This window comes from Agelaius phoeniceus, chromosome 2 (genome assembly GCF_051311805.1).
Source record: "Agelaius phoeniceus isolate bAgePho1 chromosome 2, bAgePho1.hap1, whole genome shotgun sequence".
Lineage (NCBI taxonomy): Eukaryota > Metazoa > Chordata > Aves > Passeriformes > Icteridae > Agelaius > Agelaius phoeniceus.
The window spans coordinates 29,451,917-29,477,755 of NC_135266.1; the positions used below are offsets into that span (position 1 = coordinate 29,451,917).

General features: G+C 36.0%; 1 protein-coding gene across 2 annotated transcripts in view; it reads right to left on the bottom strand.

The window, feature by feature from the left end:
• The window catches only part of LOC129117638 (uncharacterized), a 375,689-nt gene that overhangs the window by 238,705 nt on the left and 111,145 nt on the right, over positions 1–25,839 (bottom strand). For both annotated transcript variants that reach the window (XR_013180864.1, XM_077173394.1), the window contains exons 8-9: positions 25,050–25,203; positions 7,498–7,552 (exon numbers count right to left, since the gene is read on the bottom strand). Coding sequence is in view for 1 of the 2 variants with exons in the window: in XM_077173394.1 (XP_077029509.1) it covers positions 7,498–7,501 (4 nt within the window). In the remaining variant the exon portion in view is untranslated. The remainder of the gene's footprint in view (positions 1–7,497; positions 7,553–25,049; positions 25,204–25,839) is intronic.

Genomic DNA, 25,839 nt, shown 5'->3' on the forward strand with positions numbered 1-25,839 from the left:
GTCTTTTTGCATAAAATAGATATTTTGTACTCTATTTGGATTTACTTGTAGTTCTCCTTACAATACCTTTTTAAAAATGTTAGTCTCTCCTCTGTGCCTTTGCATTTAACCAGAAATTAAAGCACTTTTATCCTGAAAAAAACCCGACCCCACACAAGCAGAATGCAGTACATTCTTTACTATTTAAGATGACAGGTGTTTATTGCACCCAAACATAGCTTCACGTTCTCAAAAAAAAGTGTGAATATATGGGATTTTAGTGCCAAATTTTCCCTCAGCTTTTAAACTGAAATTCAATTGAAGTCAGGGATCTAAGGGCAGAATTCAGCCCTTTCATATAAGGGCAGTGGGTGATGAGTATAAGAGAGAGAAAAAAGAAACCTAATATATATGAGCATGATGAAGATCAGAAAGTATTGATTCACAGACTGTCTTTATTATAAAATTAGTATCAGAATCCAGACTGGCCATTCCCCCTCAGTTTCCCTCACAGAGGCATCTCTATTTAGACAAAAGGATCTCAGTTTCACTGACTATGGGCTTGTAAGGACTCTGGAGCTATAAAGTGAAAAGGACAATTTCACTCTTTTCTGAAAAGTCATGAAAGTACACAGAGAAAATAGTGGCTTTTTGGGGGATGATTCTAAAAGTTGCTCTGTTTCTAATGACAAAACCATGATTAGGATATTTTCTAGCCTGTGCTATGGAGATGATTGGGTCAGAGAACCAAGATCCTGCCTTTTGAGCACATGTAATTGGATTAATGATTGCAGGTCCAGAAAATGAATGTCAACTATTAGGAAAGCAATAATGTGTTCTCACAAAACTGGCAACTGTAGCAATCATCAGGAAAGTTAAATCCTGGTTTTACAGGGGTTTGAAAGCAGTGCATCCATGTAGAACATTCCCATGATAAAAAGTCTACTCTTATCAAAAGCTGCTGCAGCAAGTATTTGTGACTCCAGTGTTACTTCTTCCACAGTGATGCACTATGAGTTTGCAACTATGATATTCAAGGAAAACTTACCATATATATACAGATATATATATATATGTATATGTATGAAACAATGGATTTCACAATTGAAAAAAACACCAAAACCAAATAAAGCCAAAATAAACCAAAACAAAAAAGTCAAACACCAAATCCAAACACATATATTTTTATTTCTATCTATGCTCTACTATAAGTATTTGATGGAAACTTTAAAAATAGATACAAAACGTAATGGGTTTTATTTTGGACTACATATCAGCCACTGAAATAAAGCTTGCACCAGTAATTTCCAAGACTTCAAAAGATAGCAGAGGCAAATTTATACAGTGAGTAAAGCACTAGGATGATGCTTCAAGAGACTTGACTTTCAGTGCCTTGTTAACTTACTTTACTCAGAGGCATTTAAACCAGCTCTTCACTTGCCTTTGGTTTCGTCATCCATACAATATGGTAATGATACTTGGCTTTTCTCCTAAAGCAATCAGAGATCTTGGAAGGTGAAGAAACTTATATGGACACTCATCTGACACATGATATCTTTGGCCCTTAAACTTCCATTTATAAGGATCCTTTTCCCAAATGTAGAACCATCCTTTCTCTACTCTGTTGTAATGTGATGAGGGGAAAATTTGCTCCTTATGGTAAAGAGAGTCAAATACGAAATAACAATGAAACAGAATGTAGCTGTAATTGCATGGTAAGAGTCAAAAGGTTTTTTTCTTTTCCCCCCCAGGAAATTGTTTAGTGTCTGTCTTAAGCACGTAGAATATAAGCAGACCAAAAAGATTCTTACTGTATTCTATTTATGAATTATAGCATTGTTAGCAGCCAGTCAGCAAGGCTGATAGGGCACAGTAAACTTACATCTTTCAAACTGACCACAACTGTCTATATTTTGGCACTTCTTAAAGATTGTTTCTTGTGTTGTGCATTCTATCACTTTCCTTGGAATGAAAACATTTATTCAGTGTATTCTATAGATGCCTTGAATTCTTTATGATCCAGTTTTAAAGGTATAATTTTGCCTGTAAAACACTAAATAATCTCATTCTACTTATTCTTTCCCAGGAATTCCAACACCTGGAAGTGTGGAATTAGTCCGTACCAAGAACTAATTGCTTGACAAATTTCTTTAATTTGATCTTAAACCAACAGATGAATTACACAAAGGAAAATAACCATTCAAAACAGATAAACTTTTATTATTCCTATATTCATATAATTAAAAAAAAAACCCAAAAAAATCCTAGAAAACAACAAAAACAATTTATTTTTCTTTAAATTGTCAACTTCTAGCCCCAAGCACATTTTTTATTACTAGTGCACAATCCTATAAAAATAGAGCTTTATAAATGAAAACATTGACAGACCCTTAGCGATAGTGGCACTACAGGGAATAGCTATAAACAACATTTTTATTCCTCAAGCATACCTTACCCTTGAAAGTTTACACTAATTACCTGTAGTTTTGTTAATGTTTTAAGCTGCCCTTCATCTCTCCCATCCAGACACACCACTCAGCTTCCTCAACAGATATATTCAACAGCTTCTGTTCACACCTGACATCAATTTCCTTTGATGTTCACAGTCTAAATGAGAATGCTACAGCAAGCTGTATTTGTGAAGTATACAGGATGCCTTTAAAATGATGGCAGGTATTTTCCTCATTAAAGCAGCCATAACAGATAGTTAGATATGATGCTGTCCCTCACCTTCCTGCTAATTAATGACTATGATTGCAACCCAAATAAGATCAGGCAATTAAATGTGATAACATTTCAGAAGTGAAGAAAACGTACAACAATCTTGGAATAGCTTCCTGCAGATAAATAAAGTTGATCTTAGCAAAATTAACATATAAATGCACCATTCTATCAAAAAATTACAGAAACTAAAGAATGTGGTAATTTTACTTTTAATTGAAACATGCACTACAGTGGAGATTGGAAATATAAGCAAGTCCCATACCTGTTTTGTCATTTCTATTAGCAATAGGATAGTTAGAATTCTTCAAAGGAAGATTTTTGAAAGGATGTCTTTATCACTAAAATATAACCTTGAAAGAATTCTGCATCAAGATGGAGCACTTTTCTTGGTTCTGTGTTCTGCACCTGGGCTCTCTCTAGCAGAGTCAAACACTTGAATGCTCCCTGTCCCAGTGCCTGTACTGGCTATGACTGGGCATTCAGATAAGTGCACAGAAATGTTCAGCAAAGACATCATTACTGTCTAAATCTGCCATCCTCAAATTTCAATTCAAGAAATAATGCCTCTGGTAGTGACAGGGGAAAGTTGTGAATCTTGGAACTACAGAATCCTGACCGACTGAAGCACAGAACTCAGCATTAATCCATATTTCCTCACATTCCAAAGGATTTCTGTACCAGGGCTAATGGTTGATTTACTGATTTGAAAGCTCAAGTGTTTAAGTTAGACTTACAATAAAGCTATAACTTCTATATCTATGAGCCAGTTTTAGTATAAGAGGAGTTCTAACAATAGACTTTTAGGAATAAAAAATGGTCTGACATTTTTCTCCTCCACCTGTGACAGTGTTTTTATGAGTGCCAAGTGCTGGGCAAAATGTGGGAGTTATCATGCCTTCATCTTTTTAGATGATCTGGAGAGCCATGGATTAGATAACAAATAAACCACTAAGAAGAAATGTCCCATTAGAAAGGAAAATACATATGGTAAATACATTCTTCAAGAAAACCTGGGCAAGCATTAAAACGGCTACATATTGATTTTGTCCTTCTCTGGCCTTTAGTCTTTTTTGAGCATATGGAATTCAAAAACATCCAGAATTTCTTCTTTAAAAGGCTCTTCCTGCTGCTAAGCTTGTTCTCCAGCAATGAGTACCCTTCTGCGTGAGAATCTTCTGACTGGCCCACACGGTATCTACAGCTCCTCCACACCCATGGGATGATCCTAAATCACAGCTCAGCCAGTGGGCAGGCACGTGCTCTGTCACTAAACCATGCCCCTGAGAGCAGCAAACTGTGATGGATGACCCTGAGAGATCAGTATATTCAGCAAAATCCTTTGCTAGACATAGGGAATCTTATGGGGAGAGCTTGGTACTGCAATGTCACAGGGAATGACAATGTCCCAGGACATCCAGGCCAAGACCATCAAGTATATGTGTCCATATCTTCAGATCTGTGACTACAGACTGTGACAACTGCTGGCCAAAGCCCAGCAGAAGTATACAAGTGAGGAGAGAATTTTTTCCTTTTTGAAATATAGACTGCCTTAAAGTGCAAGGTAAATAGGTAAATTAGATGGGTAAATGAAAGCCTCCTTCCTCTCCGGAGTCAGATTGTATGGGGAGAGTCAGAATTTTGGAGTCAAGAAGAAATATCTAGAGCTGTGTTAAAACTTCACAGATCTGGAAAGGGACAAACTCTAGAAATAGTGTTCTTTGTTGTTATTGCAGCAGTGATGCCTTTGGTCTACATCTTTGTTCCAGTTCCCCATTAAACCTGAAGGTCAGGATCAAGGGGTTAATGCAGGATTTTAATGAAATATTAATTTTCTACTAACTTCACATGCAGTAGTTTAAAATTCTGTGTACAGTTTAGCTTAAGCAGTGGCTGGGGACATGTTTATATGCAATTAAATGAAAAAGCAGTTTTCCTACCCTTTTTGACCTCTAACATGAAGAAAAATGTAACTGTGTGGCATGCGTTCTTTTTCACTTACACATTCATGATCAAAGGTAAGAATGTTTCTGTGAACTACCTATATATTACTTTTTCAAATTCTTCAAGTTGGATTTTTTTTGAAAGGAAAAACTTATTAAAAATACACTAACATTCAGTTTAGGTTTAGTTAACTACTTTTTCCCTCTCCCCTTGGTCTAACAATGATGAAGAAGTGAGCATTCAAAAGGTGAGAGCGAATTATAAGAGCATAAATCTTGTGAGAACTTTTAGTGATGTAAGGCACAAGTGACATCATAAGTCAAAGCTATGCTGCCATAGACCCTGTCACCATGACCAGTGATGAAAGAATTTGCAAGGCAATACAAAGATGTCTAGAGTCTATGGCAACAGTTTAAATCTTTGAAATCAAAAGGTTGTCCTACAACTAGAATGCTAAGCTCAAAAAATTTTGTCAAAATAAGAGGTAGATGATCCTTAAGATGGCTCACTGGAGCTATAATAAAATTAAAATTTTTACTCTGAAGCAAGTGTTATTATCAAAACATATTCAAGATTGAAAACCAGCAGATTTTGATTTTTCTTGCTCCTTTATAGTCAATACAGACCTATACCTTTCCATTTAGTTATGCACCTTAAATTTTCATCCAGTCCCTTGGCCTTACATTATGTAATGATGGAAGCATTGCAACCCTTTTTTCTTATCTGGAAATCTGATGTCTGTGTTTCAGACATAGAAGATCAGGGTTCTGAATATCAGGTTTGACCCTAACACCACCCCTTCCCAGTAATGAACATTTTCCTGTGTCATCATCACTCAAAAACTATTTTCAATTTAAATGTCAGACCTCTCCATACTTTCCAAAAGATATCAGCCATTACTACTCTTCAATACGATATTAATTCAATTATTTTTATACTTTCCCCCAAGACTTTTATACTTTTCCCATTCTATCCATAACCCACAGGAAAAACTTCTCTTAGCAGTAAATATCCCCACAAAATTTGTCTGCTTTCCACATGACGTTTGCCAAATAGAGAGAAATGATCAGTATATTCCTAAGTTGTGCATACCTGTGATGCTAATCAAAATACTTTTATTGCTAACCAGCATTCATTTTGTTCATTGGTCACGTTCACAAACTTGTCTCCAACAAGAGAAGCAGAGCTGACCAAGGATTTAGGTATCACAACTTAATAACTTTTAATCCTCTAAATTGAAAATTGCGTAGGATTTACTTCAGGTATTATTACAGATCTTGTTAAAAATCTCAGTGATCATCTGAGGTAAAACTTACCAAAGTTTAGAATAAAACCAGCAGCATAAAGACAGACTTCTGGATATGACAGTTATGGTTGAACAGTGGGAAGGGAAAAAACCTTACTCAGTAAGAACAACAGTACTAGCTCCAATGCATCCTAGAAGTTTAAGCTGAAGCATTTTAAGATTTATCAGAGCAATAGAAACTTTCTTACTTCTGACATAAAGGTGGTGATATTAACTGAAAACCAAAAAAACTGTTATATGTTGAAAAGGAAATCCTAGAGTAACGGCCACAAACTGGTGTGCATGTTTGGAATAATTAAGTATTTTTTATTAATATTACAGGTGCAACTTTGAGTATCATTTAACTCTGATGAAAGAACAACTTGAAGCAGAGATGAAATCAGTGAAAATACACTTGTATAAAATTAACACTAGGTGACAATGAAATCCAAGAGGACTTACCATTGGAATTTCAAGGAAGAGGTATATCAAATTTTTACAGTTTTATTTTTGATTTGAGTTACTTCTGAGACTCTTTCTTGAGGTTTCCTGAATAAAGTTAAGTAACTGACCAAATATTTTAATATTAAAACCAAAATATTTTAATATTATAATTTCACAAACTCATTACAAGTTGTTTCTTTTAATATTAAACACTTGATTATTTTTAGACAGACTTTTCTCTTCAGCTTGGATTTGCCAGCTAAATAGCAAATCAACTATAGGCATGACCCTAATGAATTCACCATAATTATGCTCATTGTTTAGTTCTAGAATGTTTATTTCTGCATTCCATGAGAAAATTAAACTGATGTCATATCCTTATCTTGTTTGTCAATTTTATATCAATCCTCTAAGCTTTGTCACCTTATTTTTGCCAAACATAGATCATCTTTCTGATGGCTTTATAATCGCTTGAGTTTTTCTCTTAGTCAGAAAAGAAAAGCTGCTGGTAACTATCCAGTTTTGGACCCTTGTAATATTTTTGTTATATCTCTTTTAAGTACTGTTAATGCAACTTCATACGCAGATCAGAACTGAGCTGGATAAAACTGAGACTTAAATTTTTTATGCTGATATTTTTTACTCATCCAAAACAGGGCGTTTTTCCAAAGAGTTACTTTAAAACCATGTCCCAGGACACGCTGGCCCAGGGACAAGACCACTGAGCAACTAACTTGCTGTGGGGAATATTCTGGTTTTCTCTAGGTAGGGATCAAGTTTAACTGTTTAATTGCCTGTGACTGCTGCATATAATGTAAGAGGATTTTACAGCCAGCCTGATTTCCCAAAGCCACAACTTTAAAGGAGTTACAAACTGGCATTCAAACATGACTGAGTTATAGTCATGCCAGCCAAATCAGAAACACTGCAAGAATAGTCTCTTGTAGTATGTCAGTTTTCCATGGAAGAGATTTATCTGCTCTACTAAGAAGTCAGACAACCATGAAAAACAGCAAACTTGAGAAAGTTAATAAAACTTTTTTAAAATCTCAGAAGGGGTTTCAGTCAACATCAATGTTAAAGAAGGTTTAGGTTACAGCCTGTTTTATTCGTCTTGACCTTACCCATAAAAACTTCGGTGATGGCCCAGACCGAGAAGTGTTTATATGTCTTCAGGGGCTGAAAGGATATGCAAAGGGAATTATTAGAGCTTTTCTGAAACACAGGGATAGTGTAAGCACACTAAACCCATCCCAGGAAAGAACTTATAGCTGGATCTGATGGTCTTCTTGTCCCATGAAAAGTTTGTATAATTTGGAGAGAGATCCACTATATTCTCCAACAAATTCAAGCACCATAACAGCCACTTTGAAAGACTGTACTTTTTCATTTCAATTGGGTCTAGAGTGCTTGGTTGAAAATTTTCCCCCAAAGAGCTCTGCTTAACACTTCAGCAAACTGATATTTGTGCAGAGTCCTTCGTTATTGTACAATAACTATCAGGCTAAATTCCAAAAACTAATGCCTGCCTTAGCTATAACCAATACATGCTAGTATTCAGAAATATTCTCTTCAGTATCTTTTCTCCTTTAGTGAGTCTTGAAATCCGGTTCCCCAAAGGAACTCTTCTGGACACAGTACCTTTTCTCTCCTGAGTTAAAAAAGAATCCTTTCTGTTTCTATGACAAACATAGATAAGAATACTACAACAAAGAGTGTACAAGGGTCTTCTGCAGTACCATGTTTTCGGTAGTTTAGGGTGGTACAGCTCATATAGATGCACAGACCTTGCAGGAGATGTCTCAAGGATTACATATTGTGGTTCCTCCTCTGCTATGTTTGTTCATTCACCTGTTTTATTATTAGCAAGAATTTTTCCCATTACATATCTCCCATCCATATCCTGTCATATGACCAGGTCATGCTGTCCTCTGAACATAAAGAAAGGGTCCTTCGCAAGTCATCAAATATGTCCTTTTCACGTGAGCTGCAACAAGGTTCAAAAAGCTTCAGGGTGTTGTTCTGCTTCGTGATGTCTCCACATCTCCTTTCTGACGTGGCCCACAGGGGAAGAAGGCATCATGAAAGGAAGCTGCCAAATAATTCACAGGTGTGAATGACCACAGGTGATGGATGAATTGAGCCAGGGACTCTGTTGGACCCTGGCCTTCTTAGGCATGAGATGTGGTAAGAATTTTTTTATGATAGTATATTGTTTAAGAATTAAAATTGCTATTTTATCTTCCTAAAACACTACTTTTTTGGTTCTGTTTATAGTGTTTTGCCCTAACCAGCTCTGGACCTGGAACTTGACAGGATTTTAGTCCCATTGCCAGGCTTTCCTCATATTTCACTGCGTCCTCAATAAAAGCTATATTTTGAAAACAATCTCTTGGGCTTATGAAAGATATCTGTCAGCAGACATCAAAGTAATGCAAAGATGAATATTTTATCATTTATTTTATAAAGGAGGAGACTAAGGCACAAAAAGAGCCAGAAATATGGCTATGGTCAACCATCAGAAAAGCTAGAAAGAGGGCCTGGATCACCAGTATCGTTCCTCCTCCCTAGACATGGATACTTTTTAAAGTTATAATATTCGCAAAATCTCCTTTGTGGTTATTTATTGTCTTGAATGACATAGCTATCTCCTTTTTTGAAAACCTGTTTTTTAACAAAACAGGTTAAAGACCACTGTCAGCAGAAATGATATCTTACCCTTATGTAGTGCCACAAAGAGTTTCAGAAAATAGAGATGAGACTGAGAGTAGATTATCTGATTAATTTTGCCAAGCACATATCGAGCATAAAAAAGTATTCTATGCCTCAAGCAGTGTAGTACAAATGTCCCAATTAGATGCATGACTGATTTTGATTTGGCTCATTATTTATGCAGAACATTGGCTACTGGCTTATTGTCTTACTAAGTTCTGCAATATGACCCTTAATAGAGATTGTGTCTAATACTAGGAACACAAATTCATTTTTCTAAAGGCTGCATATATCATTATTATTAAGACTATTATTGTTAATATTATTATTATTAAAATAAAAATAGTATGTATTATAATAATCTGTTATCTCTTTTTTCCCTGATAGTGACAGAGATCTGAGATAGAAGAGAAATAATTCCAATATCTTGAAAATATGTGCATGTGAATTCATTCTTCATGCATTGTTTTCATTAAACTTCAGCTGCCCAGGAATTAGAACTGGAAGACTATACCTAAAATGGGCTTTATAGTGAGTAGTGGGAAAGATACACTTCTGAAATGTAACTCATATATCAGGAAATAAACTCTAAGACACGTCAGAAAATTTATGTCCTGGAAGCAATCCATTTGTTCTATTGATGATAATGGCCCCGAATCCAAAATTTGAGGATCCCTGAATTTGGGATCCTCAAATTTTGACTGCCTTCATCCAAACATTTGAAATCTGTCCCAAGAGACTTCATGAGACTTTGAGCTCTCATGTTTAAATAAAATCTTTTAAAGCCAACTTTTAGATGGCTTTCATGAAGTAGTGAAAGTTGTCTCTAGAAGAAAATGTTTTCAAAATGTTTTAAGTGAAGCTAAATATCTACTGAAAACTATGTTCACTCTCTTCTTCCTGGTTTACTCTGCAGTTTTTCTTTAGATCATCAGTTTCTCCAGGTAACATTTTCTGCTGCTATATGGTCATGTTCAGTGCAAGCCTTTGAAACCTCTGCAGGATAATGCACAAATACATTCCTGCCGACTCCCACTTGTTAGTTTCAGAAATGTAGAGCACCAAATCTCCATCACTAATGGAGCTATAGGACATGCAAGGAGATAGAATTGTGAGGCTTCTTCAGTGAAAGCAAGGGAATTTTTAAAAGAAATTAGATGGGTAATTAACTTCCTGTCTCATTAAGAACACATATGGTTAGCCACCTGAGATGCTGGAATTTTAAAAGCTAGTGCTGGAGCAGAAGAAAACCTCAGGATAAAGTCCAATATAGTTAATGGGACTATGGAACAACCAGATGGAGCTCACAACTCTTTTCAATCACATTTTTCTAATACATGAATAAATGAACTCTTTATTGAGAGTCTACTTGAAGCACCACAGTTTAAGATAGCATGGAATAACAGTCTAGGAGGGCAGTATTTCAGAGTTTGTATTAAGACCACAGATTGAACTTCAGCCAGCACAGTTCCAATTTTGCACACAAACCTTTTAAAAGTTACCCTTCTCAACCTAGGCAGGAGGTATTGTTCAGAAAATTGATCTAATGTGTGGTTTAGAATAATGAATACATTTAAGAAAATTATGGACTTTTGAGAAGCAATTCATGAGTGTAGAAACATGATCCATTGCAATGAATTTTTTTTCTCTCATTTAGGTAAAATTCATTTCAATAATAAGGAACACTAATAAAAAGGAAGAAACAATTCTACATTAAGTGGCTCAGACAAGATTTATCTCCCATTACCTTCAGTAATTGTGTTCATTTGGGTCTAACTAGTATTTTAAACACATAGTTCTGAAAAAATACTCTGAAACATTAAGAAGTCATCAAAATTAAGGAAATTCATAATAAATGTGCTATATATATATAGCAACATAAGCAACAAAGCTCATAAATGTTAGTTTCAACTCTCAAGCTTTGGACCCTCATGCATTTATGATGTGCAAATTTGACTGGATTTTCCCTAGTGTGGAGGTTCCTGGTAGTACATGCTGGCATGATCTCTCTGGTACCTAATTAAGATTTATCTTGAGATTCAGAATATTTTTCTGTGAGGATGTTAAAAAAAGGAAATTCACTTCTACCCAGCCATTAAATTTGGTTAAAATTGGCTAGCAGGTACAAAAAGTAGTGAGAGAGATGCATACATGCACAAGGGAGTTAAGTAGTGTTATGTAACTATTACTCCTTTATGAGCCAGGGTAAAGGTGGTTATCTCATCCTAAAAATTAATTTATTTTAAAAATTGAACTCAAATGCAAAACCTCCCAAAATTTTAGATCTCTGGAGCTACTACAATATTATCTTCATACTTTGTGTGGGGAATCTGGTACTCATAAAAGAATGTTAAAAAAACCCTTAATTTTAATTTACAGTCCATCAGTCATCTCATATTAAGGAAAGATCTTTAATCCATTCTATTCTGCACCTTTCTGTTACTCATCACCATCCATAATGTAAAAATATCTTCTTAGAATCGAGCTAAGATGAATAACGCTCTTCTCGGGAATAATTCTAAAGCAGCAGGTGCTCATGTTTTGTTAAAAAAGTGATAATAGCTCAGAATTCCATATTGTACATGGGTTTTTGACTTACTCAAGGTATCTTCAACCTTTATTCATATAAAGCAGTGAGATATGTAGGACAAACAGCTACTCTCCAGAGAATCAAAAATATCAAGGTCTGTTTTGCCATCTCATCAAAGTTCCCTTCTGGAATGCTTCTTTCGCCTACTCCTGCACAGATTGTCCAAAGTGAAAGGACCTTGTTCATTCTTGCCTCTGTAGAAGCCACTGACAAGAATATGGGAAAAAATCTCTGTGAAGCAGATCTGTTTAATATGTGTTTCTTCCTGTGAGTAATAATTTTTATGTCATTATTAAATAAGAATTGTGGTAGATCTCTTTCACAGCATTAGATATGACATGATTAAGTAAACTACTTGAAAGCACTCCTTCAGGAAAAGGATATTTAATCAGTAAACTCAAATCCAGTAAACTTCAGTGGGACTTCTGGTGCTCCTTGCTTTCATTATCTGGGCTGTACATAACAGAGAAGTACATTTACCCCAGTTTTTCAATGACTATTAACAGTACTGTGACATTTCTTTTTGTCTCCTCACACAGAGGAACAATCTATAGTGGTATGATGAATATAAAGAAGGTTGAAAATAAAGATTTCCTTAAAAAATTCTTCCTGCTACAATCAGAACTTTTAAAAGTAGCTTAGCCTCCCAATTGCTTTGTCAGTTTTCTTTTTCTAATTTCTTTGCAATTCACCAGGAAACATTCAAGAGTTTTCTTGGAGAAATAGATGCTATAACTACTTCTACAGTTTTTTTAGTGTTAAATGTCTCTTAGAATTATAACATTAATAGTCAATAGATGGATTAATCGGACTACAAAATAACTGAATAGAACAATCCATTCATAAACTATATTACTATAGTATATATTACCTCTTTTGTTGGTTTGGACTTCTTTTCCCTATTTGAAATAAATCTCCTGATGATGTCAAAAACAGAGCTGAGGAATAAGATCTTCTATTGCTGATAATATTCTTTAAGTGATGTACCTCAACTTTTTGCCATTCTTATTTTAATTAAAGATTTTTAAAAAGTCAGTGTTCTTCAGTCAAGAGGTACAGCACAGAACTTTAGTCTGCTCCCTGGTTATGTGAACTACTGTGGGATGACAATTTCTCAGGCAATAGTACTGGTTGTAAATGGTCACATAAACCAAAAATTGAAGCATTCAGTTTATTACATATTATATGGGATGAACTGAGTGATATAGTGGATGATGGTGAACTGTGAGACAATTTATTTATCCTTTTTCATTAAAATTTGATATGCAGTCATAACTCATAGAGAGCAGAATGAAGTTTCCTAGTTCACAATAGAGCATCTTCCATATCTCATATTTTAAAATAAAGCAGTAGTTACTGTGAACAAAACATTTCATTTAAGAATAACATTTGCATCAAAAAGATAAATACAGTCATTAATCAGTACTAATTATGATTTTGATACCCATATTGGTCAGCTTGCTCTAAATGCAGCAATTTAACACACAAAATGACATTTAACACCTATTTATGCTGTTCTATAATTTACCATAGATAAAAATAAACATCCATCTCAGTTTTCCTTACAGAATCTGTCTGGAATACCTATCAATGGTATTTTATTTATCTATTTTAAATATATGTAAGAAACTCCTCACCATGACATTTGATGATCTCTCTAGTCATAATTGTAAAAATAGTAACTCTAAAAAATGTCATGCTTCCTCTTGCTTGACTCCATTAGAAAAGCTAACAGTTCTAATATATTTATCCCTAAATAATATTACTTCACAAGGGAGAAAAACCCCTTAATGACTGACCCTCAAAGACAGATACAAATGAATGAATAAAGGAAGGAAATAATATTACCATCCAGAAATGCTGTCAAAGTATTACTCAGGAATTTTCATGTAATATTTGTCCCAACTAATCACTCCTGGATAGACACAAATATTTATCTCTTACTATTTTTGATAATGATTTTCTATGAAAGAAGAATTAAAGAAATGTTTGCAGCCCAACTCTACACTCATTAGCCATGACACCTCACTGAATTACAGCCTTTCCTGTATAGGATTAAGCAGCTATGTGTTTTACAACACATATTTTTCTTAGAGGAAAGAAAAGAAAAAAAAGTGAAAAGTACTTACATAGTAAAAAATATGGCCTTCCATGACCCTTCTCACCCCGAGCAAACAATCTTAACAGGAATTTTTCTACTGGCACACTAATGGTGCCTCACTTATCACCACTGCTGGAGACAGAATACTGAGCTAGGTAAGACCTCTGGCATGACCCAGTACAGTTATTCTTCTGAGCAAGTTACAATGGAAAAATTCAAAACCCAAAACAGTACCAAAAAAAGGTAAAAAAGAGGGAAGAAACCAGCTGAAGTGCACAAAGTTTATTTATTTATGCAAGCTTGGAGATTTACTATCAAGATGGTATACTTATAAGCACTATGGTAGTCAATGAATGTTTATTACAGGAAGGAAAAATCATTAAAATATTTAAATCAGAATAAAAATAAAAATTAAAAAAATCACAGGTCATTCTGAAAGAATTTTCTCCCCAGATTTCATTTTGGAAGAAATGATGTATATGCTTTCTTTTTGCAGAGTCTAATCAATATAACTGCTTTTTCTGTGCAGTAAAAAAGTACAGTTTTCCAACAGAATATAGCTTGTTTTATGTCTGCACAACAGTGGTATTTTTCATTAGCAAAAATTCTGACACAAAAATTCCAAATTGGCTTTAATATGCCTCTATGTGTGATGCAGATGCACCCAGATGTGCACGCGCACACAGACACATACCCTCAGAGGAAGCAGAAATTCTTCTCACATGTTTCTTTTAGTCATTAAGGCCACATCTGAAAATATTCTGCAAGTGAAATGGCAAAAATCTATGAAGAGCTAGCTTGTTTTTAAATAGCTACCTTAAATCTATTAAAATTAAAAGGAACCAATTATGTTACTCTTTTGATGACATCCTTAGGAGATGGTCAGCAAGAATAAGCCAGTTTCCACCTCCTTTTATACCTTTTCTATCTGCTTTTAGGATGAAATGTTTCTCCTTGTATAGGGAGACCCACACAAAGCTTACTCACTTTGTAAGCCTTTCATAAACCTATTTTCAGGCTTACTAATGAACAGACTTTTCAGAAGCTTAGTGAAGAGGAGTGAAATTAAGCTTTTCCAAAAGTACGATACTGCCTGTAGAACAGAAATACTCATTTGCAGAGCAGCCTACAATCTTTCTGGAATTAATATACAGTTACACTCTGCAAACGAGATGTATTATCATTATGTTGATGAGAAGATCAAATATTTCTTTTTCTTCCATAGTCAAAATATTGTTAATAGATGATTTTCTGCCTGGAAGGACATTTCATTGAAATTATGTGCTGGGCCCACCACGTGTTGACTGAATAAGATGAAAACAAATGAAAAAAGAAACCTGTATGAGACAACTTCATGGGGAAAAAAATAGAATCAGAAATGGGTATGTTCATTCTTACTGAGTATTATATCTCTTTTGTCTTTCCTTCTAAATCTTGTCTTGTTGGCTCGTATGCTCTTCAGATCAGTGACTTTTTATAGAGATTTCAGTGAGTACTGGCAACAATGGTGTAAACTCCTTGCTGTTCCTTAGGCATTGTTGCAGTATCAATGAATAAAAACAGCAAGGATGTCTCCCTGAAATGCTTATCCACACAGGCTGCAATCTTCAGGGCTGCCATCATATTTCAGTGAGAATTTGGCAATTTTAGACACCTGTCCTTTCAGACATCAATTTTGTTTGCTTGTTTAATATGTTGCTGTTCTATGTTTATTTCTCAGTTTTTCTGTCCAGTTATGCTAGTTATTTTAAATAAAATTATCACTTAAAAGATTATTTTCTATAATTTTAAATGCATAGTACATCAATCATTCTGTCAGTTGAAAGACTGTGCTGTGCTATGCTTAGCTGAAGTTGTAGTCTTGATGATGATAACGAGCTATTAAATTTGCTTATGCAGTTGTGGAAGGAAGAGCCTAAGAATTATAATGGAAGGCAATATCCTCACTATGCTCACTTCTGGGTGTTTCTACCAATTAGAAAAGAAATATGTAAAAGATGGCAGAAAAACGCTAACATTTGCACACCTGTACTTTGAAAAGTATGAACCACCTTCAGGCTGATGCTACAGGTTCCTTTCCTCTCCCAAGCGTGTCTCCTAATTCCCTCCTAGTTTCACAGTCACACTATGCCAACCAGCCCCTCCCAGGTCATTGAGGAAAGCAGTAATGACTCTGGGGCTATTTTTCACTTACAGTTGCTGTTATGGAGTGTTTGAAAACTTGATGAATATCAGACTGCATTTTAGCATAATACTCAGGAACTGAATAAAACATGGAGATACAGAAGACCAATTGATATGAATGACATATCTCTGCTATCTATTAGAAAGACTGCATACACAATAGATTTTTTTTGGTTGGTAAAAAGAACAGGAGGCCTTTACTAGAGCCATTTGCCAGCTGCTCCGTGAATAGGTCAGTGGCATAAGAAAGACAGCTTCCCTGTTAAAAATGTAAGCTCATTCATCATGCACACTCACTGTGTTCTGGTTATCTGTGATAGTAGAGGTTGAGGAAACAGCTCAGTTCTGATTTCCAACAGCTTTCTAGTGAAATCATAATATTGCTTTAATGACATCATAGTCTCCCAAAGTTTCATTGTCCGCATTATTACTTCAGTCCAGGACCAAGAAATACAGAACAACATAATTTTGATAGAAAATACAAATAGGATACAATAGGATACACTCGTTAACATCCGTTACATCGCTATAGCTCACATATATATCTTTTCTTCATTATACATGGCTCTAAAATATATTTTATCAAATGCTATATACAGAATCCTACAGAGCATTCCTATCGAGCATGAAAGTACAGAGAAATAACTGCATAAGCCAACTTTCCTGGTTGCTTGGAGAGATGGAAGGGAACAGCTAAACACCCTGCCTGTTCCCTCACAGGAAGAAGTCAAAACAGCTCCTATCAAATGTGCCTTCCAAAAAAAGCCACGTGCAACACAAGTTGCGTATCACTGATTTAGTCAGTTCTTCCATCTGCAAAGAGCCCAAAATGCTTTATAACTTTACAAGAAGAATTTCATCCACCACTGAAGTGCAGCCGCCTATGGAGTAAAACTTGGCAGCTGTTTAACAGAACACATAAATCCTACACAATAGTTTAGGGGAAGAATTTTTGAAGAATAGTGCAGATGGGAATGTAGGGAGGTAGAATATAGTTACATAAACTGAGTGTATATATAGGCAGGAAATGCAGGTTGGCCAAAAGAAGCAAAATTAAAAATTTCTCATATCACAAAACATCTCAGGCATTTTGATATATGTCTCAGAGAAAATTACTTTGGAAGTGTTTAAATAATACTATTTTTGTTTGTTCACTTCTCCCCTGCTTTCTCCCTCCCCCCACTCCAGGTCTATTTTAATCACCCTATCCATCTGCGCATTAATTGAGAATGAAGTCATATCAATGCTCAGAGACAGCCGCTAACACCACTAGCCATGAGGTAAAATAAATTGTCAGTACATAAAAATATTATCCCATCAAATATAGAACATTTACAGCATTTTCAAAGTTGAAAGCCAGGTCTGTAATGCTCATTCACATATGCAATTCTTGATTTTCTATAGTATAAAATTCTCATTTTGCCTCTTCAGGACAATTTTTTTAATTTTTTTTTTTTTTTTCACTAAGGAAACATTAATATGCCCAAATTTATACTAATCTACTCAGTAAATTAATTTTTCAGAAATTGTACAAGGAGAGAAAAAGGAAATGGAAACAGGACTTTGGAATCTTTTACTCTATGTTAGTTGCTTTATGAGCCCCTTTAGGAACTGTGTATGTCAGAAAGAACCAGCGCTGTCTCTGGGCTGCTAAGTTAGACATAGGCTCATAGAACAGTCATGGTTGGGAGTATCTTTAAAAGTCATCTACTTTAAATTCCTCTGCAATGAGAATGGACATTTTCAACTAGATCAGGTTGCTCAGAGCCCCTTCCAACCTGACTATGAATATTTCCAGGGTTTGAGACATCTATCACTGCTGTGTGCGAGTTGTTCCAGTGTTTCATAGTCCTCATTGTAAAATTTTCTTTCTTATATCTAGATTATCCTCTTTTAGTTTAAAACTGTTACTCCTTGTCCTATTGCTACAGGCTTGCTGAAAAGTTTGCCCCATCTTTCTTGTAAGCCCTTTTAAGTATCAGAAGGCCACAGTAAGGTCTCCCTGGAGCCTTCTCTTCTCCAGGCTGAACAACTCCAATTGTCTTAGCCTTTCCCTCACATGATCCTTCATTAGTTTTCCAGAGAATCAAGAAGAGGGAATAAAATGTGTGTGTTTATTTTATCACCTTTGCTGACTTAAGTCTGGCTCCATATTATTCAAAGAGAGTACTGGGAAGAGGGGGGATTTCAAGTCACCCATTTACCCTGAGCTCAAAAAGGACAAAGTCATTCAGAGTATCAGTTAAAACACATGGAAATTAAGAAAAACTGTTATCAGTAAAATGTGTTCAATAGATTAAGTAAAACTAATCAAAATCCTAACAGCTAGGAAGACCTGTACAAGATACAGATCTAAATAGCAAGAAAAAGAAAGTTCCCACTTAAATGTGTTGTTTGCAGTGTTTTTTAAGATGTCTAAGTGTACTACTCAATTATTGTCTCCAGTACACTGAAGCAAACTGTCTGTACACAGTGATACTATTAATTACCAAAGTACTTGGAATAAAAATATTTTTATCTTATGTGGTTTTGAGGATTGCCTTTTGTTTATCTGGGGTTTTATATTATTCATTTTATTAGTATAATGGATGGTAGTGATATATTCTCTTCAAATTGTTCATAAATACCCAATAGCTTGCTTTTCCTGGCATGCTAACGATGATGTTCTGATAATTCATTTATATCATCAAGGCTAGTGACACACAAATGGTACTGAAACTTTTAAGACAGAAATGCAAATAGGCAAACTAGCTTTCCTAAAAATGCATCTCTTGAAAAAATCACAGTTTGGTGTTTGCCGACATCTCTTAATAAGCTCTTGAACTGTAATACTAATAAAATAATACTGTGTTTGCTTGGTACATCAGCCAAAGCAATCACAGACTTTGCCAAAAAGACAGGTGCTAACAAGTGCTTCAGTTTTCTTTATCAGAGCAGTTACTGCTCAATGAATACCTGACCTTAACTTTAAAGTCTTTATTGACAGTGTAATGACAATACTGGCTAAGGAGATTTGGCTGGGCTGCTGTAAAAAGCAGAGAGACTCCAATTTAAAAACAGTAGTGCAGAGAATAAGATTTCCACTCCTTCAACACTTATTGGTGTTAAACACTAAGCTGCTGTGCTTTCTTCACCCCTGAGCAGGTACATATGCTCAGACTCACAGGTAGCCAGAGTCAGTGCACAGCCTCTTCCAGAGAGGAGGCTTGGGCATGACCTGCATGCAGCTGAGCACCAGGGAAGCTGTGAGCAGCCTGTCATTTTGATTACACGGCCTGTTGAGAACAAGGGATTTAAAACAAATGGAGCCAACGTAAGCTGGCAGTTTAAGGAGAAAAGGTTGGTTATTGCCAGAATTTATGGTACAAAAGGAGAGGCTTTGCCAGTATTTTAAAAATTGTCATTCCTTGCCAAAAAGTACAATTGTCCCACATCAGACCTTCTCAACACTATTTCTAAGAAAAACACTTCTTTACAGATGGACTGGACATTCTATCTACTGTATAATTACAGTGGATAACAGAACTGCTAAATCCTCCTTTTTGTAGAAAATCCACTCTGACAAACAGCTGAATGGCTGCTATCTACTCTTGTCCCCTCTGACTCGCAAAGCCTGAATTCGAACCTGAATGCCACTCACAACACTCTGAATGCCACTTCCAACACTTGGAAGCTCTTTATTTGACAAAGAAAACAGAAAATTCTCTACAGTATCACCCACCTATATACAAATCCATGATGGGACCCCTCTCTTATAGTGTCAGATATGCTTCAGGGTATCTTTTTAAATTTCTCCTCTGAATTCCTCTGTCATTTCCACTGGGAATATGCACTCTATCAGAGAAAACTCAGGGAAGAGACACAGTGTTTAATGATTGGGAAGAGTTTGAAGAAAGCTTTGACCAGTCCTGTGTGAAAAATAGCAATGTCAGCAAAGACTGCCTTACTCGTCTCATATAACCACTTCAGAATGACTCCTTGAAGATCACATTCAACTAAAGTTAAAATGATAAATTATGGTAAATAAATACTGTCTGTTTCAATGTGTTAAACAAGCCTGCCGGTCCCTGACAAATCCAGTTGTAGGAAGTAGAAGGAAATACATCTCTTATATATCTGCCCATATGCTTCAGGCCAGGGCAGGGGTATGAGCAAGCAGACCATGATGTGGGATATATCAGAGAAAATTTTATTTAGCGTATATGAGCACACTTTTGTCACATCCACAAATCAGTCATGACTCTACAAATTAAGGTTGAAAGTCTTGTTCACTTAAGCCAAAATTATTGGGAAAGGTTCTGATGTTTTGGTGTGAACTGGCACAATGGGCAGTGCAGAACAGATCACAGCTCCAGGCAAGGCTTCTGGTGTTGTCACCCCTGAAGAAAGCTGGTGGCAAACAGCTGAAAGAGGACAAGGACAAGATCCACCCCTCACCTTGGCCAATGCTGCAGGCAATGTCACTGCTGCCACCTGCCCGCACCTCCGTACAGGCTCAGCTCTGCTTCCATTGAACTCCATGGTGGGAGCAGCTGAGGAGACAGATGGAAAATGTCTCCCCTGTCTCCCCACAGGAAAAGGGCTCCCCTTAGTGCTGACAACAGTGGCACAAGTCAACCTACCAACGCCTTGTTTGGTAGGTTGCCAGCCAGGCTGTGAATAAACTTGAGGCTGAAGTCCCTTGCTCGTATAGACAGAACTTTTCTCGTCTTCCAATGGAATTGTTCCACAGCAGAACAAATCAGCAGCTGGGAATAAATAGGACAGTTGAGGCCATATGGCCAAGGGAATTGAAGTTGAGGCTGGGGGGACCATGAAGGGAGAAGACTGGTAGCTGGTCAGAACCCAACCTTCCCAATATTAACCACTGCCCCAATATCGCCCTGTCTTCCCAGTTGGCAAGAGGCACTGCTCAACCAAGCAGTTTTTGGTCTGGGGCCAAAATGCATCAGTCAGCCAATAACTGAGCGTTATAAACACAATCTACTGGACTAACTCTAGGATATATATTTTCAAAGTTCATATTTATAGTTTGCAAACTCTGTCTTTCAGATAGCAAGTCCTAGTAGCACCAGAAGCTGTTGAATATTCCAATCAAACACAAAATTAGAACAGAATTCTGTGCCACAAATACAAAGTAAAGCCATCTGCCAAATTTCTAAAATACCTCACCTAGAGATCTGGTAATTTCTCTTTTAACATGAGCATAATATACAGCCTGCCCCTAAAGAAGCAACCTCTGCTATATTTAGCAGATTTTATAGTAAATCCTAATCACTGAAAGCCTATTTTTATGTTAGGTGTAGATTTAAAGATGACAACCATTCCAAAGTGTCCAAACAAAGGACAACATTTTTCTATTATTTATTAGTTCATTTTAGGTCACTGGAGGACTTCCAAAGATATCTTCCTTTTCTGTCTTATAAACCCTAAGAGTTAAGTAAGTATTCTCAAATAAGCACAATTTACAGTATGTCAGCTTAAAATAAAATCATAACACATTTCTAAATTGATAGAAATTGCATAGCACCAAATGAGAAATAGGGATTTTATCCTCTCATTTATACATGCTTGTCTCTCTGTCTATAAACATATGTTTGCACATACTGTGTATTGATAGATTAACATTACTTAACTCTGCATTTGCAACACTGTACTTAAAGTTGTGTCTGCATTTTTACTTCAGAGGTTTATATCTCAGCTATAAAATATTCTCTCTAAGCCGAATCTTGGCAAAGACTGACAAGCTACAAATTATTATTTTCTTTTTAGAAAAATTAGAAGGAAATGTCAAGACAATAATCCCTTCTTCTTCATAGTGTCAATAGGATGCATGGACTGATCCAGAATGCAAGTTGGTAACTCAACCAGAGCCAAGAGAACAAATTTTCACTATTATGGGCTTGGCTTGTTTTGCTGTGGGAGTGAAATTCTGCACCCCCTTAGTCACTAGCATGCTTTGCATTCTTTGTTTTTTGCAACTTAGGAGTTTCTCTGTTTTTAGCAACTGAAAACAAAACATAATTTCCTTAAACCATTTAGCAGTCATCTCTAAATGTTCATGATTAACAATAACTCTATTCCAAATTTTAGTGGAAAGTGGCAGAACTGATTCAGAAACTTGTAAGAACAACCTGGGATTTCATTTTAAGCTCTTTCTGATGACACAGAAGCAGAGAAGATGGAGTGCTAACAGACCTGATGAGATAACAACCTCTCTTCAGACAACAACTGGAGCTGATTATAGAGGAACTTTATATAAACTGTGGCAGGAAGAGAGATATAGGGCAATATACAAAGCAATAGTTCTTCAGCATATTCCACAAGTGGGCCTGTTTCTTCCCTTCTGTCCTGTATATATGATATTTATAAACCCTGGCACTGTGGCAGAGAGGATTCATCCTTTAGTATATCTACCCAAACTGCAATGGTCAATTAACTTTTATATAAGCATTTCTACCACCAGAGCTTAATTAATTCAAATGAAGTAGCATGGGATGCTGGATGAAAAGTTGATCATCATAAAGAACAACATTAAAATTTATTCTGAAGAGTTAAAAAAACCAAAACCATGAAGGATTAAGTAGCAATTTTGTGTCTCATGGGCATGGGAACACCATGTGCCAAAATATGCTACTCTTAGCTAGAGCTTCTGCAAGCAGTCTGCAACAACTGCACTTCAGTCCAAGATAGCCAATGAAATTATGTGTGAATCCTATGGGATAAATTGTAGCTCCAGGAATGTCTGAGGTGAGGAAGGCTTCTTTTCATAAGAAGCCAGTGAAAATTATTTGATTATGCAAAAGGACTTGAGATAGCTATGTGATAGACCTCATCAGCCCTCACTGGCTGAAAAAGTACTGGGGCCCGTTTAGCACCAGTTTAGGGCCCTCTAGGTCACTAACCTAAGGCAAAACTGGTAGAGGCTTGTTTAGGCTTAGAGGACTGATAGCATGAGGATAGACACCTGTAGGCAACAATATCTAAAGCTACCCCACATGACCTGATTGAGCTGGAGACTCAATTTCCACGGGGCAAAATCTGCTGGCAGTCTGCATTGACTGGGCAAGACCAGAATGCATGGAATCCTTATCAAGAAGTGAAGATCACAGAAGATCACAGGCCTTGATGTCACCTGGCTGCTGTGGAACACCTCAAACTACCCTTTATAAATAGTTGCTCTTTTCTGGTTTGCCTGCTCCCAGCTACTGAAAAAATTAATGTTATAGTGGACTGTAGAAAGCCTCAGTAAAATACTGCTCATAACTAAGTAGGAATAAGACAGGTTCTTCTATGTGAGGCCAAGTATTGGTAGAACAGAATTGCTTATTTAAGTAGATAACATTTCATCGACTTCCATAAAACATTTCATTCATCTTCATTTAACATCAAACCCTCAAATAAATCTATTTATCTAATGTATTTTAATTAAGCAGAGGACAGGTGAAGAGCTTTTCTTTCAAGATCTCCAGTTGCACTCTGCTGCTCTAGTCAATGAAAGTGAAACTGTAAAACCACGCCCTCATAATTAACACTAATTTTTACTTAATTTTCATTTTTGCTCTTAGAGATTGGATTGTCATGCTATGCATACAGGACAACAGGCACTGGGAAGGAAGTAAACTTATTCATTCCAAGAGGTAGAACAGCTTTGCTTAATGGTATTTTGTGGTTTTTATACCTATCTAACAATCTTTAACTTTAGTGGTAAAAGGAGTAGGTCACTTCTCAGGATATGGGTTATCTCAAAGGCTTTCTTCTCTCCTCACTTCATGGTTACCATTCCAAGTCCTTCTGTGCAAATGGTATCAATTACTTCCACAGAAGAAAGATTCCAAAAATGCACAATTTCAGATGACAGCTGGCATTGTATCGTCAGGCATTCCTGTGTTGACCATCACTGCTCAGTGACAGTACTGCAGTTTCAGTGAAAGTGTTTTTTACTTCCAAGCTCTTTAAAAATGAACATTCCAGAACTGCAGTCTGATCTACATCTGTAAAAGATGAGGCTGGTGCAGAGAGCTGTTAATTTTAGTGCAATTTTGTATTCTAACCCCAAATGTTCATTCAATGGCATCAGTTTGTAAGACCAGGTTCTTTAACAACTGTGTAAAGAAATAAAACCAGCACCAATGAAATGTATTTCTGATGTGAAATATGGCCTGCTTTTAAAAATGGTCATCATGATCATATGATAGTTTTGAAATAAAGATTGTTTTTCCAGTTGAAACTAAAAGACAAATTATTATCTTGGGGTAGAATATCTATATAATCTGTATCTATATCTATACCTATATCTGCCTGACACTTTTTCCTAAGTGATCATAAAATCTTTACATGACATTGTATAACAGCACCTCTAACAGCAGAGTGGCCCCATGACAAATCTGTCATGCTACTTCACTGAAATAATGCCCAATAAAAAGTTAGATCATCAATATTGTTTCCTGTATATAGCATTTAAGTTTCCCCTGGAGCTTTGATCCATGAACTGACCCAGTCTAATCCTACTTAGATTTGAGTTCAGAACATATGGAATAGGTGGCATGAAGTCAAATGCTCAGGAGATAGAAATGTTCTATTATCAGTCCCAGAAAATAGACATGCTTCTTCCAACCCTCTCAAACAAAACTGCATTTTTCTCTGCAGGACTAGAAGCATTACGTAAAATATTTTGTGTTTCTTGAACCTCATTACTTAAAGTTATTTTATGTCCTATTACCTTAAGGTAGCTGATTATGATACAAATTCAGATAGTAACTCTTTCCAAATAAAAGGCAAAAAAGAAGTTCACAAAGAGAATGCAGCAAACCTAAATTTAGTATTCTTTCCTATGAAACTGGGTAATTTTTTTCCTTCAAAGGACAAAGCAATGGCTCCCTTCAACTCAGTAAGTCAACACATTTGCATAAGAGATACAGGGATCTCCATTGCTTGTAAATTAAAAATTAGACATGAATATGCTCCCTTTTGATTCTGCTTTTGGTACCGTTTTTATTCTGTCCAGTTTCGGTTGTTTTAGTTTTGCTTTTTTTCATTCTGCACTGTAACTCAAAAAATCTAGATAAAACTTTTAAACAAAAATTTACCTCAGATTTGTCACGTAGGTATTCTCACTAAACTTTACTTCTGTGTGTAGCTCTGTGCTGGAAAGGTATCTCTTGTTCCAGAGTCATGCTGGTTGACTCAATAAATCATTCTCAGAAAATTCTCCATTATATCTTCTCACCAGAGTAGGCTCATCTGCAAGTGATTGACAACAACTCAGCATTCATTTGGGTTTTTTGATTTATTTAAATACATTCATTATTGCTCCAATACCACAATGATGTGTATTAAAAATAGATGATACATAGCTAATCCTAGCAGTTCCATAAAATTGTAAATTATTATGTGGTAACTTTGCTGCAATGAATAGTCACATAATGCATTCATTGTACCATTTGGAGACACTGTGGAAAGATAGTTCAATGTCCACCTCGTAAAAGGGGTGTGCTTGAGTGTGGTAAAGACAGGGCTAAAGGAGGGTGAGAGTGCTATTTGTAATGGAACAGGGCTATCCAATCATCTCACTGCCACCCTGTTAGACCAACCTGTCAATCAATCATTCATTTAATAATCACCCATAGAAATCACCCTAAACCCAGGTTATTTAGCACTTTATGCCCATTTAAAGCACAGTTATGACCTTGCATTTAGCTTCAGTTATGCAAAATATGTATACTACATTTTGCATACAAATAGCAAAGGCAGGAAGTTAATCATGCTATTTCTAAAACAAAACAACCCTAATGTTAAGTGAATGGCTTTTCTGCCATGGTTCAGCCAGGTAATGAAACATGTGCCTGAATTTAAGCACATGAATCACTCTATTGATTC